Consider the following 19,598-nt stretch of genomic DNA (forward strand, 5'->3'; position numbering starts at 1 on the left):
ATAAAATTTGAAAAATTAGTTTAACTAGTAGGTCACCATTGTTATTGACGACACACTGCAATCCACTCTGGGCGGTGACGTCATTGGGCAGCGATGGTTTGGGTTTACTAGCAACGAAGGGTTATACAAACTATCAAATGGCAGCAAGTCAGTATCTTGGAAATCCGCCTAGGATCATTTTAAAGACACTGCTGATGAGCTGGAATTGGATGCCGGTATGACGTTGGGAACTCATCACACAGCTCTGTAACAAAACAATCTGACCAGCAGCAGTATGTGACAACATCATGCCAGTCATCATACTAACTTCACTTGCTAGCTAGCACAGCTATTCTCCCTGTCTAGGTCAACTGCGTCATCACCCCGAGCGTGCAATGCACGCGTAAAACATGACGCCCTCCGTAGGTCCAAACATGTACGAAATATTAGATTTTTAAGTCAAGGGCAATAATATATGTGTTTCTCATAACATATTTTAGTAAAGGAGAACAATTGTGGCTTATTAGACCCTACAAGTCTTTAAATCCAAGGTTCACTTTAAGGTTACCATACAGTCAATCTCACCTTTTAACCCACACCAATTTAAAGGGATTATACAGGATTTTTGGAGTAAATTTAAAATGTTTCTACTCCACACATGCTCCACCAATGCCCTGACGTTTTAACAGAGACTACCCAAAAAAATGCCCTTTTATTTACATTCAATGGACTTCAGGCTGACCACTCTGGGCAAACATGCGCTCATGCACGTCCACGAATGCAGCAGTACTGTCTTTGCTTGGCAAAACCACTTTTTTAAATCACGTGAGATTTGCTACTAACAGCAAACGTGACATTTTCCATTTCTGGTGCTGATGATGGGCCAAATGCTCGTTGATTTATGTTCGAGCATAACACAGGCTGCAGATAAATTTTAGGTGGTAGTTGCGAGTAAAAAAAATTCCTTTAACAAATGACCTAATAGGAATTATCAAAATAACAAGTTCAGGGGAAAAAAAGCTAAATGAATGTAGGAAACAATGTAAATATTTCATGATGGAAATGCTAGGTGAATGTGGTTCTGACGTTTTCAAACACTCATTTATTAATTTTGTCTACATAAATCAAAAGAGCTGCACTTGAACGTGTTTTATTTTCTTTCCAAGAAAAGACAGGCCAATTACATCATCAGTCTTCATGATAACAATCGACGCACGTTCCTTCAAACCCTCAACCCTCTCTAATCAATCATAGTAAAAATTTGCACCTTTAACAACACATCCTCAGCACCAACTTTGATGAAATGAAAGTCCATGAAATATGGACCACTGTCATCTGGAGAAGACTGAATTACTCCAACATCCTCACGAAGCATTTTATCAGAACTCCTCTTCTGCATTTCTACAACGAGCCTGCTTGAGAAGACTCAGCCGCGCCAACGTCTCGGCCACTGATAGTTCGCCGTGAACTTTGTTGTCCCTGGTGCGCACGTTGACGCTGCTGGTCATCTTCTCCTTCTCACCGACCACTGCAGAGTCATGACAAGACCAACACCCGTTCATGTCAAATGAGGCAAATACCAATATCACTCATAGAAATAAATACATCTGTGAAAATTATTTACATGATCAGTTTACCTAAATTAATCCATAATGGCTCAACTCAAATACAGTGGGGCAAATAAGTATTTAGTCAACCACCAATTGTGCAAGTTCTCCTACTAGAAAAGATGAGAGAGGCCTGTAATTGTCAACATGGGTAAACCTCAACCATGAGACACAGAATGTGGAAAAAGAAATCACATTGTTTGATTTTTAAAGAATTTATTTCCAAATTAGAATGGAGAATAAGTATTTGGTCACCTACAAACAAGCAAGATTTCTGGCTGTCAAAGAGGTCTAACGTCTTCTAACGAGGTCTAACGAGGCTCCACTCGTTACCTGTATTAATGGCACTTGTCCAATGAACTGGACGAAACACTTAAATGTCACACTCCATCTCCATTTATAAGAAAAAAAAATGAACCTCCTTGCAATGTATGCTTAATATGCTGAGTCTTTGAAAGACATTAGTAAGGTATCACATGACAAATCCGAAGTAATCAGAATGTTGAAATTTTCCCAGAGTTAATTGTATGTATGTGTATGGGTGTGTGTACAGTGGGGCAAATAAGTATTTAGTCAACCACTAATTGTGCAAGTTCTCCCACTTGAAAATATTAGAGAGGCCTGTAATTGTCAACATGGGTAAACCTCAACCATGAGAGACAGAATGTGGGGGGAAAAAAAACAGAAAATAAAATCACATTGTTTGATTTTTAAAGAATTTATTTGCAAATCTTGGTGGAAAATACGTATTTGGTCAATATCAAAAGTTCATCTCAATACTTTGTTATGTACCCTTTGTTGGCAATAACGGAGGCCAAACATTTTCTGTAACTCTTCACAAGTTTTTCACACACTGTTGCTGGTATTTTGGCCCATTCCTCCATGCAGATGTCCTCTAGAGCAGTGATGTTTTGGGGCTGTCGTTGGGCAACACGGACTTTCAACTCCCTCCACAGATTTTCTATGGGGTTGAGATCTGGAGACTGGCTAGGCCATTCCAGGACCTTGAAATGCTTCTTACGAAGCCACTCCTTTGTTGCCCTGGCTGTGTGTTTGGGATCACTGTCATGCTGAAAGACCCAGCCACGTCTCATCTTCAATGCCCTTGCTGATGGAAGGGGATTTTCACTCAAAATTTCTCATTAGATGGCCTCATTCATTCTGTCATCCTGGTCCCTTTGCAGAAAAACAGCCCCAAAGCATGATGTTTCCACCCCCGTGCTTCACAGTGGGTATAGTGTTCTTCGGATGCAATTCAGTATTCTTTCTCCTCCAAACACAAGAACCTGTGTTTCTACCAAAAAGTTCTATTTTGGTTTCATCCGAACATAACACATTCTCCCAGTCCTCATCTGGATCATCCAAATGCTCTCTAGCGAACCGCAGACGGGCCTGGACGTGTTCTTTCTTCAGCAGGGGGACACGTCTGGCAGTGCAGGATTCGAGTCCCTGGCGGCACATTGTGTTACTGATAGTAGCCTTTGTTACTGTGGTCCCAGCTCTCTGTAGGTCATTCACTATGTCCCCCTGTGTGGATCTGGGATTTTTGCTCACCGTTCTTGTTATCATTTTGACGCCACGGGGTGATATCTTGCATGGAGCCCCAGATTGAGGGAGATTATCAGTGGTCTTGTATGTCTTCCATTTTGTAATAATTGCTCCCACAGTTGATTTCTTTACACCAAGCGTTTTACCCTTTGCAGATTCAGTCTTCCCAGCCTGGTGCAGGTCTACAATTTTGTCTCTGGTCTCCTTCGACAGCTCTTTGGTCTTGGCCATAGTGGAGTTTGGAGAGTGACTGACTGAGCCTGTGGACAGGTGTCTTTTATACCGATAATGAGTTAAATCAGGTGTCATTAATACAGGTCACGAGTGGAGCCTCGTTAGACCTCATTAGAAGAAGTTAGACCTCTTTGACAGCCAGAAATCTTTGTAGGTGACCAAATACTTATTTTCCACTCTAATTTGGAAATAAATTCTTTAAAAATCGAACAATGTGATTTTCTGTGTTTTTTTTTTCACATTCTGTCTCTCGTGGTTGAGGTTTACCCATGTTGACAAATACAGGCCTCTCTAACCTTTTCAAGAAGGAATACTTGCACAATTGGTGGTTGACTAAATACTTATTTGCCCCACTGTACACACACCCATGCACATACATACAGTTAACTCTGGAAAATTTCAACATTCTGAGTCATGTGAAACCTTAGTAATGTCATTCAAAGACTCAACATATTAAGCATACATTGCAAGGAGGTGAGTTTTCAGTTTTTTTTCTTAAAAATGGAGCTGGAGTGTGATTTTTTAAGTGTTTCGTCCAGTTCATTCCAGATCTGTGGTCCTCTGCACACAATAGCAAAACTTGTAAACTTTAGCCTTCTGTTTTTCCTAGTGATGTGATTTTTTTTTCTTCTGGAAGTCTATGTGTGTTGAGGAGTACAGCTTGGGATGAGATCACTTAATTTATGGTGTAGTTTATGGATGACCTGATACATTATGCAAGCATTTTGATAGTAGTTGTGTTCTTTTAGCCTCAGAAGGTGGTGGTGGTGGTGGTGAAATAGTAATTTAGTTGGAGCATTGAACCCGGACCATGTTATGACACGTATAACTTTTTTCTGTAGTGTTTCAAGTTTTTTAGATGAGTTGCAAATGTGTTGCACCATATGATATTACAATATTGTAAATGTCGTTCAAATAAAGATTGATACAGGGTGAGAAGTGCAGATAGTGGGATATGATGCCGAAGTTGAAAAAACAGAGCAGCATATTTCGACAGTTTATTTGTGAGCTCATCAAGATGTTTTTTTTTTTTTTTAATTGAAGTACTCATCAATATGGACCCCCAGGAATTTTGTAGAGCAGACTCTTTCAATGGTTTCTCCATTTATGTTTAAGCAGATTTGTTTGATGGGCTGTTTTTTATAGGAGCAAAACAATGTTATTTGTTTTACTGATATTTAGAGAGAGTTTATTACATTTAAACCATGTGTCTATTTTCTTTAGTTCACTATTTATGATTTGCTCAAGTGCAGAGGGATGTTCATGGGAAAAGAATGAATTTGTATCAACAAAACGGATGAGGAATTAACTAAGTCATTAATGTACAGGATGAAGAGGAGCGGCCCTAAGATGGAGCCCTGGGGGACTCCATGACTGATGATTTTGTATGATGATTCTGAGTTATTAATGTTGACATACTGATGTCTTCCAGATAGCTAGCTATGGAACCACTCTAGCGCTAGGACTCTAATCCCATAATGTTGTTAGTTTTTTAATTAGTATATCTGTCTTAATGGTGTCAAATGCTTTGGATAGGTCCAAAAAAATGCCGACTCCGTAGTCACCTTTGTCAATTGTATCGTGGATTTTTCCCGTTAGGTCAAGTACTGCCATATATGTCCTATTTTTCTTTCTGAATCCATACTGCAATGATACAATGTTGTCTAGCTTGTCTAGGTAGCTTGTCTAGGTAGTGATTGAGTTTGTTGCAGACTACTCTTTCCAATACCTTGGAAAGGGTAGGCAGAATAGATAAGTATTTGAACTTCTATCAGCTAGAATTGTGAGCCTCAAAAACCTTTTAGTCGCCTTTAAAAAGTCCACCTCCACTCCACTTATACTCACAAGTAAGTGGAGTGGAGGTGGACTTTTTGACCTGTTTGAGCCGTTTAGCTGCATATAAACACCTGCCCACCCCATACATCCCGAAGAGCTGTCCAAAGACACGATAGACAGAAGTGTAGATCTCTACAAGGCTGGAAAGAGTTACGGGGCAATTGCCAAGCAGCTTGATGATATACAGTCAAGTGAAAAAATTAGGACACCCCATGAAATATTCAGTTCTTTATTAAGAAATGTTCACTTATAAATGATCTTGTTTTTCTTTATCCCTGGAAAAGAAAATGATTTAATTGCAGGTAAACAACAAAAACTAACATTGTTTTACTCATTAAACCAAACATATCAACAAAAATGCATATTCTAACTGAGGAAAAGGTTAGGACACCCTACCACCTAATAGCTAGTGCTACCATCTTACTTCAGTGAGATGCTTTTTGTAGCCATTTACCAGTGTTTGACATTGGTCTGAAGAAAGTTTGCCCCACCCTTCAACGCAGAATTCTTTCAGTTGTGAGATGTTTGAGGGGTTTCTTGCGTGTACAGCCCGATTCAAGTTACCGAACAACATCTGAATGGGATTATTATCTGGTCTTTGACTCGGCCATTCCAGGACTCGCCATATCTTCCTTTTCAGCTAATCCTTGGTAGATTTACTGATATGTTTTGGTTCATTGTCATGTTGCAGGGTCCTGTTTCACTTCAGCTTTAATTTTTCAACAGATGATCTAACATGTTCCTCAAGCACTCTCTGATACACGACAGAATTCATGGTGGATTCTATGATGGTAAGCTGGCCAGGTCCTGCTGCAGCAAAAAATCCACAAACCATGACACTTTCACCACCATGCTTCACAGTTGGTATGAGGTTCTTTTCTTGGAATGCTGTATTGGGTTTACGCCAAACATGTCCTCTGTTTTGGTGTCCAAATTCAATTTTAGATTCATCTGTCCAAAGAACATTATTCCAGAAGTCCTCGTCTTTGTCTACATTCACTCTAGCAAACATCAGTCTGGCCTTCATGTTCTTCTTGAAGAGCAAAGATTTCCTCCTTGCACACCTCCCATGAAGATTAAACTTGTGAAGTCTCTTTCTGATTGTAGAGGCATGCACTTTCACATCAACAGTAGCAAGAGCCTGCTGCAGGTCCCGTCATGACATTTTAGGGTTTCTGGAGACTTCTTTTAGCATCTTGCGGTCTGCTCTCGGGGTGAACTTGCTTGGACGGCCTGACCTGGGCATGTTGGCAGTTGTTTTGAATGTCATCCACTTGAAGACTATTTTCCGGACAGTGGAATGGCTGATTTTATATTCTTTGGAGATCTTTTGAAATCCCTTACCAGACTCATAAGCGCCTACAATCTTCTTGCTGAAGGCCTCAGACAGCTCCTTTGATCTCACCATGGTGTTTTCTCTCACTTCAACAGTCAGGGGCACACCAAACAAAATAAAGGTTTAAATAAGGCAAGCCTCTTTCAAAACAGTGGGTAATGATGCTGTAATCATGTGCACCTGATGTGATACCCCTGTGTGTGATTTTAGTCATTTTAAGTGGGATTGAATGTGGGGGTGTCCTAATTTATTCCGCAACAGAAATTACATTTATTCAAAATGTAACAGAAAGTTATTAAAAAATATATATATTTTTTTTCAGTTTTAATTGTTTAGTTCTATTACTTGAATCCCTCAAGATTGTTAAAATTGATATTAAATATCCATACGACCAAATATTTTAGAATACACACAGGCTTTCATAGGGTGAAGTAATTTTTTCACATAACTGTAAGATCCACCATTGAAGCAAATATTAGAAAATGGAAGAAGCTAAACATGACTGTCAATCTCCCTCGGACTGGGGCTCCACGCAAGATCTACCTTGGAGGGTCTCAATGATCCTAAAAATGGAGAGGAATCAGCCAAGAACTACACAGGGGTAGCTGGGGAATGATCTGAAAGGAGTTGTGACCCCATTTCCAAGGTTACTGTTGGTAATGCACTAAAACGTCATGGTTTAAAATCATGCATGGCACGGAAGGTTCCTCTGCTTAAACCAGCACATGTCCAAGCCTGTTTTAAGTTTGCCAATGACCATTTGGATGATCCAGAGGAGTCATGGGAGAAAGTCATGTGGTTGTATAAAATCAAAATTGATCTTTTGGTCTTAATTCCACTCATAGTGTTTGGAGGAATTACCATCCCAAGAACACCATCCCTATTGTGAAGCATGGAGATGGTAGCAGAGGCGTAGCAAGGGTCCCCGGGGGCCCTAGGCAACAAGCAACATGGGGCCCCTCGAGTGTGTGCAAGTAAGGGGGACAGTTGGACTTCGAGCAATAGCAGATTTAATAAAAGTCAAATAACTTGTGACGTAGGACAATAACAGGACTGGTTGCTATGGGAACGTACGCATACCCAAGGAACCTTGCTAAAAAGAGTTAAAATTGCTAATAAAATCGTTTAGGATTATTTTAGATGCATATATGTTATATTGGCGGCACGGTGGCTGAGTGGTTAGCACGTCTGCCTCACAGTTCTGAGATCAAGGGTTCAATACCGGGCTTCGGCCTTCCTGTGTGGAGTTTGCATGTTCTCCCCGTGCCTGCGTGGGTTTCCTCCGGGAACTCCGGTTTCCTCCCACGTCCCAAAAACATGCGTAGTAGGCTGATTGAACACTCTAAATTGTCCGTAGGTATGAGTGTGTGAGTGGATGATTGTATGTCTCCTTGTGCCCTGCGAGTGGCTAGCAACCAGTTCAGGGTGTCCCCTGCCTACTGCCCGTAGTTAGCTGGGATACGCTCCAGCACCTCCGCGACCCTCGTGAGGAAAAGCGGCATGGAAAATGAATGAATGAATATGTTATATTTTTCTTATGGATTATTCGACGAGGAATACGATAGACCCATTAATAGACTTTTTCGGAAAAATCACAATTTCTTTAAGTGGTCACATGAATAATGAAGTGGCCTGTGAAAATCAACGTAAAACAACCCGCCAAGGACTTTCCAGAGAGTCACTCTTTAAACAATCATGTGTTATTAATACCTGATTGGACTTTCTTAAATGAAACATGTATAATCTACGTGACATGGTTAGTGCTGATTGGGTTTGATATAGAGCAGGGCGGTAAACCGAAAATTTACCGTCACCGAAATTCTTAACGATGACCGACGTAATTTTGACCATGTCGGTAAATTCGGTAAATTAATAAAACAAGAAAATATAGTCTTTTCATCCCGCTTTGATTCTGTGTTGTTCGTTTATGTTCATTCCCCTTTAAGAAAGCAGTCAATGGGCTTACGTAGAGAGTCACGTGATCATCAAGAAGCCAATCAAACAAAAGCCTGGTAAGCTAACGCTAGCAGCTAACGCTACAAGTAAAACGTGATGGAGTGTGGCTTAAGGGAGGTTCACCAAACTTTCACCCGACATTTAGTAGACTCATGGTGGCATCCAGACGGGCTTTCACCCGCTGTCCTCCCTTGTTCTCACGATTTCCAGAGATGGTGCTTTCAGTGCTTTCTACTGGTAGCCAGGCTAACGCTAGCTAGCGGCTAACGCTACAAATGAACGTGATGGAGTCGGATAGCGGCTCTAACTTTGTCGAAACGGCTGAATTTAATGAGTGGATTGGGCACGGACAGCATCTAGCAACTACTATGTGGCGTTATTTTGTATCTGTCTGTGTGTGATTCCTCTGATAGCTTTTGTGATGGTAAAGCATTCAGCATAAAGTACAATCCAACGGCGAAACTTATAATGACCGAGAAATGGCCCCAGCTATTTTTCTGTATGTGCTTATTTCTGTGTCATTATTGCTATCATAAAATCTTTATATAGCTTTAATTTGTGTGTGAGTGTCTCTGTTTGTTTGGGGGTTCATTTGTGCGTGCATTTATTAAAAAATGAACTGGGGGGGGGGGGCCCTGAAACCATAAAGTAAACACTTGTATTTAATAATTATGTCACAGCAGCCATTAACAATAAGTTGTCTTTTTTAAGTGTACTGTTCAAGCTGCAAGTCATTTGTGTTACAATGACATGTTTGCACAGGCATATTGATTTTGATAATGTACATTGTTCAAGTCATACACGCTGTTATAAATGTTCATACTTGAATTCTTATTGCTTACAATACATTTTTATAAACTTAATGTTTAGACTGCATGTACATTTGTTAAATACAGTATATGAAATTGAATGCCGGTAAATAAATCAACAACAAACAGTTAATCTGTATTTCATGCATTGATTCAGATTTTCAAATTATATAACAGTATGCTTGGGCGAATTTATCATCATTTATCGTTATCGAGATAAATCTGCTCAATTTATCGTGATACATGTTTAAGGCCATATCGCCCAGCCCTAGTTTGATAACAGAATAGTTAGATTATCTGCCAAATAATTACATGGTATTGACTGCACATGGGACTGGACAACTGCATTGTATTAAGGAGAGGCTGACCAGGGCCATGTATGCGAGATTTTGGGGAATAACATCCTCCCCTCACTTAGAGCATTGAAAATGGGTCGCGACTGGGTCTTCCAACATGACAACGGCCCGAAGCAGACAGCCAGAATAAACAAAGAGTGGCTTCATAAAAAGCAATCAAGGTCTCAGCAGTCTCCAGAACCTAACCCCAATAAGAAAATCTTTGAAGGAAGCGCAAACTCAGTTTTTGTCTGTGACAGCCCAGAAACCTGATTGATCTAGAGAAGATCTATGTAGAGCAGTGGTGCAAAACCTCCTGCGGCACTCTGTGCAAACCCGGTGAGAAGTTACAGGAAACGTTTGACCTCTGTAATTGTAAACAAAGGCTACTGTACCAAATATTGACTCGATTTTCTCAGGTGTTCAAATACGTATTTGCAGCATTAAAAAAATACACTAGGATTTCTGGATTTTTTTTAGAATGTCTTTCACATTGGACAAGCATACCTCCATCATTTTTAAGCGGGAGAACTTGCAAAATTGCAGGGTGTTCAAATACCTATTTTTTCTCACTGTATTTGGTGACAAATAAACAGGTCTTACCCAAACAAGATATAATTGCTATAAATGTGGGTTAAGTGGAACCCAAAAATAAAAAAATCAAACCAAAGAATTATAATCTTTGTTGATGTACAGTACAGTATTATTTTCCCATTTCCCAACTAATTAAGCTATTATAAAACAAACAAAATACACATTTTGTCAGTTGTCAAGGTAGAACTAGCACATCTGATTGAATAGCAATTAAATAGCAACAGATACACACAAATGAGAGTAAAAATCACAAAAAAAACCCCTCCTTACCCAGAATAAAGTTATATTGGGCTAGTTGAGCATTGCGGATTTTCTTATTCAAAAGGCACCCAGAGTCGAGGTCAGCGTCCGCCATCATGCCTGCATCTGTAAACTGCTTGCATACCTGAAAGCGAAGAAGGATGCTCAAGTGTTTTGACAGGAAGTGACTCCAAAATGCCTCAAAATCAACTAGGCGGATCTATCTATCTATCTATAACAGAGTGGTGTCCTAACAACTAGCGCAAATGTAGCACAAACAAATGGCACCCCTTCGGATCCATTTTGCAGTAAATGGGGGGCATGAGATATTAAAGCGGACGTTCAGAATTTTTGACATCAGTTAATCTTCAAGTTAGCAGGAGTTAAATTAGTCGCTGGAGTTTATTTCAACAAATTCCGTACAGTTTGTCAGTTATTTATTAATTTCAGGGGTCCGGAGTTGCTAAGCTAGCATGAGTCAATGGTCCCTTCCTAGCATGCCAATAAAAAAACGATATTAACAGCTCTAACAGTCAAATAAATTCAAAATGCAGATCGTTGTTCAAAATACCCCTGCGGCCAAAACAATGTCACACCAAACTGCCATAATTTATTAATTCCTGCAGGCTAATTTTTTAGATGCGTAACGCGACCACAATAGAGAGGACTGCTTCGGCCACCCGTGCTCATGCTGCATTCAAGGTAGGTGGGAAGTCAGACTTATCCCACTCAGATGGTACCAGTTGCGACCTCAAAGCATTCCAAGCATTTTTTATTTTGGCCATCAAAAGACATGTTGACTTCCAGCAAACATGGCTTATCGTAAGCCAGGGGTGTCCAAACTTTTTGCAAAGGGGGCCAGATTTGGTGTGGTAAAAATGTGGGGGGCCGACCTTGCCTGACGCCCAGAGGTTGCGCTAGACTTTTTCGTTGTCTGTCATTTTGACTGACAGGGTCATAAAAATCCGGTCATAATCTACTTTTACCCGTCACTTAAATTTTTAAAATGATAATAATGACATTGTGGTGACCCTTTGTTTGGCATATTTCACCTTCCGTACTTGTGTGTCCATTTGGCCGAGCGCATTACCGGCTACGACACAGTCACGTGACAGAGACACTTAAGAGCCGCGCGCGTTCCGGCTTGAATAGAGACTTCACAGAGAGCAGCAGAGCTACAGCGGCTGGACACAGCAATTCGAGCTAACAAGACTCTTAACATTGCATACCGCTTCAAAATATTCAATAGTATTTAGTTTTCATTCATTTTAAATTAATATTCTGTCCGAACAAGCTTAAAAGAGAATCCATACCGTGCCATCACACATCAAGCAGATGAATATGTAACTTTCTCCGCAGTGACAAAAACAGCTGACTGTGGCCCCAGTAGGTAGGCTACATATGGAACAATGAAATTAACAGTTCACCTGCTGTGGCCTGAACGCATTCTCACACCTTCCTCCTGGTGCGCATGGACTTGAATTGCATGCCCGCTTGTACAGTCCCTCTTTTATCAACACCATCGTCGTTTTGGGGCTTTTTGATGAAACTTCGGACACTCAGTTGCCTTGACATTTTTCCGAGTAAGGCCAACGACGTCATGCATCAAGAGAGACAATAACTAATTAATATGCTCACTCGCCACCCTGTGGTCTGGGGTGTGAATTGCAACCTGTCAAAATGACAGATGGACTTGTTTTTTCTGTCACCATTTTTAAAAATCGGTCAACGATGGAAAATATTCAGTTAACGCGACCCCTGCTGACGCCCTATACGTAGAACAATATATTTAAGCAAATTTTAGCAAGCCATTCTGTGTGTCACATTTGCTTTATTATTTATTAATTTATTTATTAATAATTTCAAGAATCTCGCAATTAGCCTTTGTGGCGTTCGACTCTTGAGATATTGCTTCTGTGAAATTAAACTAGCTTCAAGTTGCTTTAATTTCTCGCTGCGTATCTTCCCTGGAATCTTGTCGTACATGTCAGCGTGTCTTGTTTGGTAATATCGCCTCACATTGAACTCTTTAAAAACAGCGACTGTCTCTTTGCAAATGAGGCAGACACAGTTGTTGTGTATTTTAGTGAAGAAATAGTCCAATTTCCACCTATCCTCGCAGTCAACTTTTATTTTTTTGTTGATTGCTGCCATTTTAGAAAATTGGAAGTCTAGGCGTCACACGGGGTAACGTTGCTTAGAGTGCTGCTGCCTTTTAGTGGGTAAATGAGGAGCAGCATTTAATGTGTAAGCCACTTCATATGTTGGTAGCAGTACTGCTGACCAATTTATCAAGTCTGTGTGCGGGCCAGACGTTATTGATCTTATGACAGAGGCTGGGGGCCGGATGAAATTTGACCACGGGCCGCATTTGGCCCCCGGGCCACACTTTGGACATGTCTGTCGTAAACGATCAAATTGGAGGGAAAACGACAGCTAACGTAAATAGACCACACTGTAAACTGCCTTCTTTAATTTGACTATTGATGGTCTGCTTTTCGACAGGCAGCGCATTTTGTCAAGTGATGTCTAAAGTCGGGGTATTTCTTTTCCCGAACTGGCGACTAAGGCCTCCCATTTCGAGTGGCGTTCCAGCGATATTTTTGCTGGTCGGAGGTTTGAAAACTCAAACTTCCCACCTTCATCGAATGTAGCATCAGTCTATAGAGCAGGGGTGTCCAAACTTTTTGCAAAGGGGGCCAGATTTGGTGTGGTAAAAATGTGGGGGGCCGACCTTGGCTGACGTCCTTTACGTAGAACAATATATTCAAGCAAATTTTAGCAAGTGATTCTGTCCGTCACATTTGCTTTATTATTTTTTCAAATTAATAATTTCAATAATCTCGCAACTAGCCTTTGTGGCGTTCTTTCGACTCGGGCTCTTGCGAAATACTGCTGCAATAAATATTTAACTAGCTTCAAGTTGCTTCAATTTCTCACAACGTATCTTCCCTGTAATCTTGTCGTACATATCAGCATGTTTTGTTTGGTAATATTGCCTCACATTGAACTCTTTACAAAACAGTGACTGTCTCTTTGCAAATGACGCGGACACAGTTGTTGCGTATTTTAGTGAAGAAATAGTCCAATAGGGAATGGGACGTACTACGTCATTGTTTGGACGCGCCTCCATGCTGGCAATATGATTCACTTCCGGGTCGGCAGACTCAATGCGGATTGTAACGTGTGGTCGTGCTAAGCTAACTCTTTCGGTGTTTTAGAAAGAAATTATGGGTGTGTATTGTTGTGTTACCGGGTGCAACAGCTTCTCCTACGACTAAAAAAAGGGCGAGGAAAACTGGACTCACTTTTCACCGTTTTCCTGCATGGAGGACCAAATATCAGATCACGAAGGCACGACGGATGGCTGGGGCGCAGCGGTTCGTTGGAAAAGCATTTCTCTTGATCATATTTCTGCTGGAATGAGAGTGTATTCCCCTCATCTCTACTCTTGTAAGTTGAACGATTTATCCGTTTTGGTTTCAATACGTTTTTTTTTTGGTTTTTTTTACTGTTGTGTAAATCTGCCTCGGTAGCAATGCTAACCTTCTCCTCCTCCTCACCTACCTGTTGTGTTACTAGGAAAACCTGCATATGAAATGCTGACAACACATCCCGATTGGTCACCATATCTCTTCTTGGGTTATTCTGAGGTCAAGCGCACCACATCGGAGCGTTATGAGAGGTTGGAAAGGCGAAGAGTGCACGCTGAAACTTCAGTTTGCTCTGCTCTTACAAAGTGTTGTTGTGAAAAGTCAATAAAATATGAATACCAAAACATGACTTGAACAACTTCTTGACAAACTGTAACTGCTTGTTGTTTACTTCAGGTCTTCATAATAAACAGGTGTAATAATTACAAAGTCAGGTGACTTAATTTTGTTATTCTATTTGGAATATGCATTGACAATTTTTGGACAGTGTTGTAGACAAGAACTGGGACTGATAAGTTGCAATAGATTTATTTCAAGTAATGCAATTTCTCCAATACGATATTTGAATTGACAGTTTAAAATCTTTAAATTAGTGCAAACAAGGCCCACCCTCTGACGGTGGCAGCAAATATTATATAATTATAAGTAATACACAAATACAAGATCACAATAAACGTGTCTTTGTCAAAGCAGTTTAAAACACTATTTACTGGCCTTGGGTAAATTGCCAGACAGGATAAATATGTGCTTTAAAGTTCTTGCATTTCCATTTTAAGTATTGCAAGTACTAGTCTCCAACACAGTATTTGAACTGACAGTTTAAAATCCTTTTAGTACAAAATGGCCCACACTCTGGCAGGGGGCAGCAAATATTATAATACATAATAAATTATAAAAAGCTATATACTATATAAATACAAGATCACAACAAAACTTGTATTTTTTCAAAGCAGTTAAAAAACATCCAGTGGCCTTAGGTAAATAAAGGTGTATAAATATGTACTTTACAGTTCTTGCATTTCTATTTTAGGTATTGCAACTTTTCCAACACTATTTGAATTGACAGTCTAAAGTCTCCATAAGTGCAAATAAGAATATTATAATTTAAAAATAATAATAGAATATATAAATTCAACATTACAATGAAACGTGTCTTTGTCAAAGTGGTTAAAAAAAAAATATATATAATAATACGTCACTGGCCATAGTTAAATAGCCCGGCAGAATAAATATGTGCATTAAAGTTCTTGCATTTTCACAAGTTAAAAGCCCGCAGTTCATCGACGAGAAGGGCAGACCCAGATGGCGTCTGCTGCAGGGGCTTGTTTGAGTTCGACACAGGACAAATGGAACCACTCCATTGAACAAATTTTCTTTGTCAAATGATCCAAGAAGAGAGAGATGGTGACCAATCGGGATGTGTTGTCAGCAGGTTTACCTAGGAACACAACAGGTAGGTGAGTCGTAGTAGGCGAGCATTGCTACCGAGGCAGATTTACACAACGGTGTAAAAAAACAAAAACGTATTGAAACCAAAAGTGGATAAAGCGTTCAACTTACAAGAGTAGAGATGACAGGAACACACTCTCATTCCAGCAGAAATATGATCATAAATGCTTTTCCGACGAACCGCTGCAATCCAGCCATCCGTCGTACCTTCGTGATCTGATATTTAGTCCTCCATGCAGGAAAACGGTGAAAAGTGAGTTCATTTTTCCTAACCCCTTTTTTTGTCGTAGGAGACGCTGTTGCACCCGGTAACGCAACAATAAGCACCCATATTTTCTTTCTAAAACACCGAAAGAGTTAGCTTAGCACTACCACACGTAACAATCCGCATTGACTCTGCCGGCCCGGAAGTGAATCATATTGCCAGCATGGAGGCGCGTCCAAACAATGACGTAGTACGTCCCATTCCCTATTTCCACCTATCCTTGAAGCGTTGGCCAACGCAGTCAACTTTCTTTTTTTTTTGTTGCTTATCGCCATTTTAGAAAATTGGAAGGGTCATACGGGGTAATATTGCTTAGAGTGCTGCTGCCTTTTAGTGGGTAAATGAGGAGTATCATTTAGTGTGTAAGCTACTTCATATGCTGGTAGCAGTACTGCTGACCAATTTATTAAGTCTGTGTGCGGGCCAGCGTAATTGATTTTATGACAGAGGCGGGGGGCCGAATGAAATTTGTTCACGGGCCGCATTTGGCCCCCGGGCCGGACTTTGGACATGTCTGCTATAGAGTCTTGACTGATGAACAGCAACATAGTGAAACGCGCATTTAGAGACTGTGGAAACAGACAGAAGAAATGGGCAAATGACAGTTTCCAAATATTCCCTATGAAGAACGAGGAACAATACAAACTGTGGCTACTTGCTGCTGGCTACGACATTAACACACCTGTGGAAAAAATATCACTCCGCTCTGCAACCTGTTACCTACAGAGCTACTGGATTACAAATGTTGTTGTTCGTCCTGCAGTTATTGGCATGCATTGATAAGTTTTAATAACGTCATCCTGAAGTAGCCAATACTATTGATTGCATGGGTCATCGGTGATTTTCATGCGTGCATACGTTTTTTTTTTTTTATTGGCATGCTAGGTCGGGCTCATTGACTTGCGCTAGCTTAGCCACTCGGGAGCCCTCAAACTAATAAATTACTAACTGCACGGAATTTGTTAAAAATAAACCCCACCGACTAATTAAACCCTGCTAACTCAAAGATTAAGCTTAATGTAAAAAATTCTGAACTTCCCCTTTAATTTTGAGTGATAACATGACTCATAGCCCCAAGACAAATGACGAGTCAAATTTTCCGTCCAATGTCGAAAGGATTATATGTCGAGGTACTACTGTATTACTCCAATATTTTTTACACTTATTTTAAAAGGGTGAAAGATGGATGGCGTTCCAAAAGTTATACATTCAATTTTGCCATCGTTCAGGTGCACTTTAGTGCCACCCACTGCTCCATATCAGAGATGCAGTCCAATAATTCAGTAAGAGCAGTTCGTTCATCGGGAATCAAGGGAAAATAGATGAAAAAAGATTGTGTTTTTTTTTTTGTAAACAACCCCAAACGTAACAGGTGCAAACAGAACAAGCCCTAAAAGTGAACCTTGTGGAACCCCAGAAGAGAGAGATATCGGTGAGGAGCAAAATTCTCCAATCATTACCGAGAAGGTCCTGTGTTCCAGATACAACTTAAAACATGGCGAATCGAGGAAATGAATCGTACTTTTGACCAAACTTCAGAAATTTCAATAAGAACCGTTTTGCACTCCGACACTGTATTCAAGCAGATAGTCTGTAGCTCCCGCTTCATTCTCCTGATTGGCTAGAACATCAAATAACCAGGGAAGTGGCTGGAAAGTTGAGGTTTACAAGACAGTATTGTATGATGAATCCAGTACAGTCTCGCTGGAAAAGCTAATATTTTAATGTCATCCTAATATTCTTGAGAACATTCGGAAAGTTTTTTCTTTCTCCTTCAAATGTCAAACTCCCCTTTTGAAACGAAACGAAGGGGCTCACCTTCCTAGCATATTCCTCGCAGGTCGGGTTGACAGGCACCACCATCACCTGTCTGGGAGAGATCCAAAGAGGCCTGGTGATATGGAGGAATATCATAAAAAGTGTTAATATTGTGCTTTTTAAAAAAAATTTTTTTTACTACAGTTCGTGAAATGCAACTGGGTCATTTTTTTGAATAGGGTGCCATTTGAACGTAACAGAGTGGACACGAAAGTTAGCCCTCAACCTAGCTGTGCTAGCATAATATACAACATGACTTTGGATACTTGATGAGAAGTCTATAATTTTACAAATAAACTTTGTGGAATGATTCAATTCATTTCTTGGAAAAATGGTTTTAACACAGAGTGGACACAGTATGGTCAACCACTACTTCATAAAATGGCAAAGTCTGATTTTTAAAGCAACGCTAGGTAACTTTTCAATCTTTATATAGTATTTTCATAACATTTGTGATAATATGTCGACTGACAACCTTGTTTGTGTTTTGAGGGGGTCTGTATTGCTTTCACCGGCACTTCTTCAGGCAGTCATCTTTGTAAATCTCACTGGAACAGCACCAAACAAAAGTTCCAGCATCATCACCTTGTCCAATGCAGATTCTTGCCTCTTGACACGTTGTCCAATGCAGATTCTTGACTTGAAAAGGTGATTATGCTGGAACTTTGGTTTGGTGCTGTTCCAGTGAGATTTACAAAGATGACTGCCTGAAGAAAACATCAAAATTCCCTCAGTCCTTGATGATATGGGGCTACATGTCAGGCAAAGGCATTGGGGGGGATGGCTGTGGTTAAATCTTTAATAAATGCACAAGTTTACATTGAAATTTTAGATAGCTTTCTTATCCCTTCAATTGAAAATATGTTTTCATTTTCCAAGACGACAATGCATCATGCCACAGAGCTAAAACTGTTAAAGCAGTCCTTGGAGAAATAGCCCAGATCTCAACCCTATTGAAAACCTGTGGTCGAAATTGGAAATGGAAAAAAGTGGTCCACAGCATGGCTCCAACCTGTAGGGATGATCTGGCAACTGCAATCAAAGAAAGTTGGCACCAAAATTGATGATGAATACTCATCAAGTCCATGCCTCAGAGACTGCAAGCTATCATAAAAGCCAGAGGCAGTGCTACTAAAGATGTGTTTTGATTGTTATTTCTAAAGAGTTGCTAAAGAGTTGCACTTTTGAACTAATTATTTTTTCAAGCGTTTTATCTGAGTTTGTTCTACATAAAATGTCTGAGTGAGTGCTCGTCCGAGACTGGTGATTCCATACTTTTTGCTAGGGGTTGTAGCATTTATTTTACGTAAATATGTTGAAGTACGATGCTAGTCGGTCAGTCAATGTGGCAGCCACCATATGTAAACAGAGCTTTTCTAGTGAAAATTTTTGTGAAAAAAATACTTAAATCCCTGAATTCTTTATAGATTTGGACGTAAAACAGTCTAAATCTTGGTTAAAAGCAAAAAGCAAACAAACATGCAGTTAGCATTTATTTTACATAAATATGTCAAAGAATCATGCTAGTCTGTTAAAAATTGTGGCGGCAGCCTTATAACAGAGAGCTTTTTAAGTTGAAAAGTCTTGTGAAAAAACGAAAAATATCACTACCTTGAATCCTCGAACATATCACTCCTGAGACAATCCTTCCTGTTTTTATGCAGTACAGCTTTCGTACTTTTTCAACATAAATTCGGCGTCGGATCGCTGCATATGTCGCTGCGACCGACTTTGAATAACTGAAGCGGATTGGATGATGGTGTCCTACTTGAAGGCATGGCGCAGTGAAGGTCGAATCTTACCCGTCAATATCATTATGAAGTCTATGGTTATGGTATTATGAGTACATCACACATGTACATATAAAGACTAGGGCTGTCAAAATTATCGCGTTAACGGGCGCTAATTTTTAAATTAATCACGTGAAAATATTTGACGCAATTAACGCAGATACCCCGCTCAGACAGATTTAAATGACAGTACAGTGAAACGCTCACTTGTGTTTTATGGAGTTTTGCCGCCCTCTGCTGGCGCTTGGGTGCGACTGATTTTATAGGCTTCAGCACCCATGAGCATTGTGTAAGTAATTATTGACATCAACAATGGCGGGCTACTAGTTTATTTTTTTGATTGAAAATTTTACAAATTCTATTAAAAC

The 19,598-nt window shown here is 40.1% G+C and overlaps 1 protein-coding gene across 1 annotated transcript in view; it reads right to left on the bottom strand.

Moving 5' to 3' along the window:
• Positions 1 to 1,070: 1,070 nt before the first annotated feature.
• Positions 1,071 to 19,598, bottom strand: part of tars3 (threonyl-tRNA synthetase 3) — a 75,217-nt gene continuing 56,689 nt past the window's right edge. Inside the window, exons 17-19 of the mRNA XM_057834327.1 lie at positions 17,441 to 17,513; positions 10,505 to 10,619; positions 1,071 to 1,507 (exon numbers count right to left, since the gene is read on the bottom strand). Coding sequence (XP_057690310.1) covers positions 1,359 to 1,507; positions 10,505 to 10,619; positions 17,441 to 17,513 — 337 coding nt within the window. The 3' untranslated portion in view covers positions 1,071 to 1,358. The remainder of the gene's footprint in view (positions 1,508 to 10,504; positions 10,620 to 17,440; positions 17,514 to 19,598) is intronic.

The sequence above is a fragment of the Corythoichthys intestinalis genome, chromosome 1, assembly GCF_030265065.1.
Source record: "Corythoichthys intestinalis isolate RoL2023-P3 chromosome 1, ASM3026506v1, whole genome shotgun sequence".
Lineage (NCBI taxonomy): Eukaryota > Metazoa > Chordata > Actinopteri > Syngnathiformes > Syngnathidae > Corythoichthys > Corythoichthys intestinalis.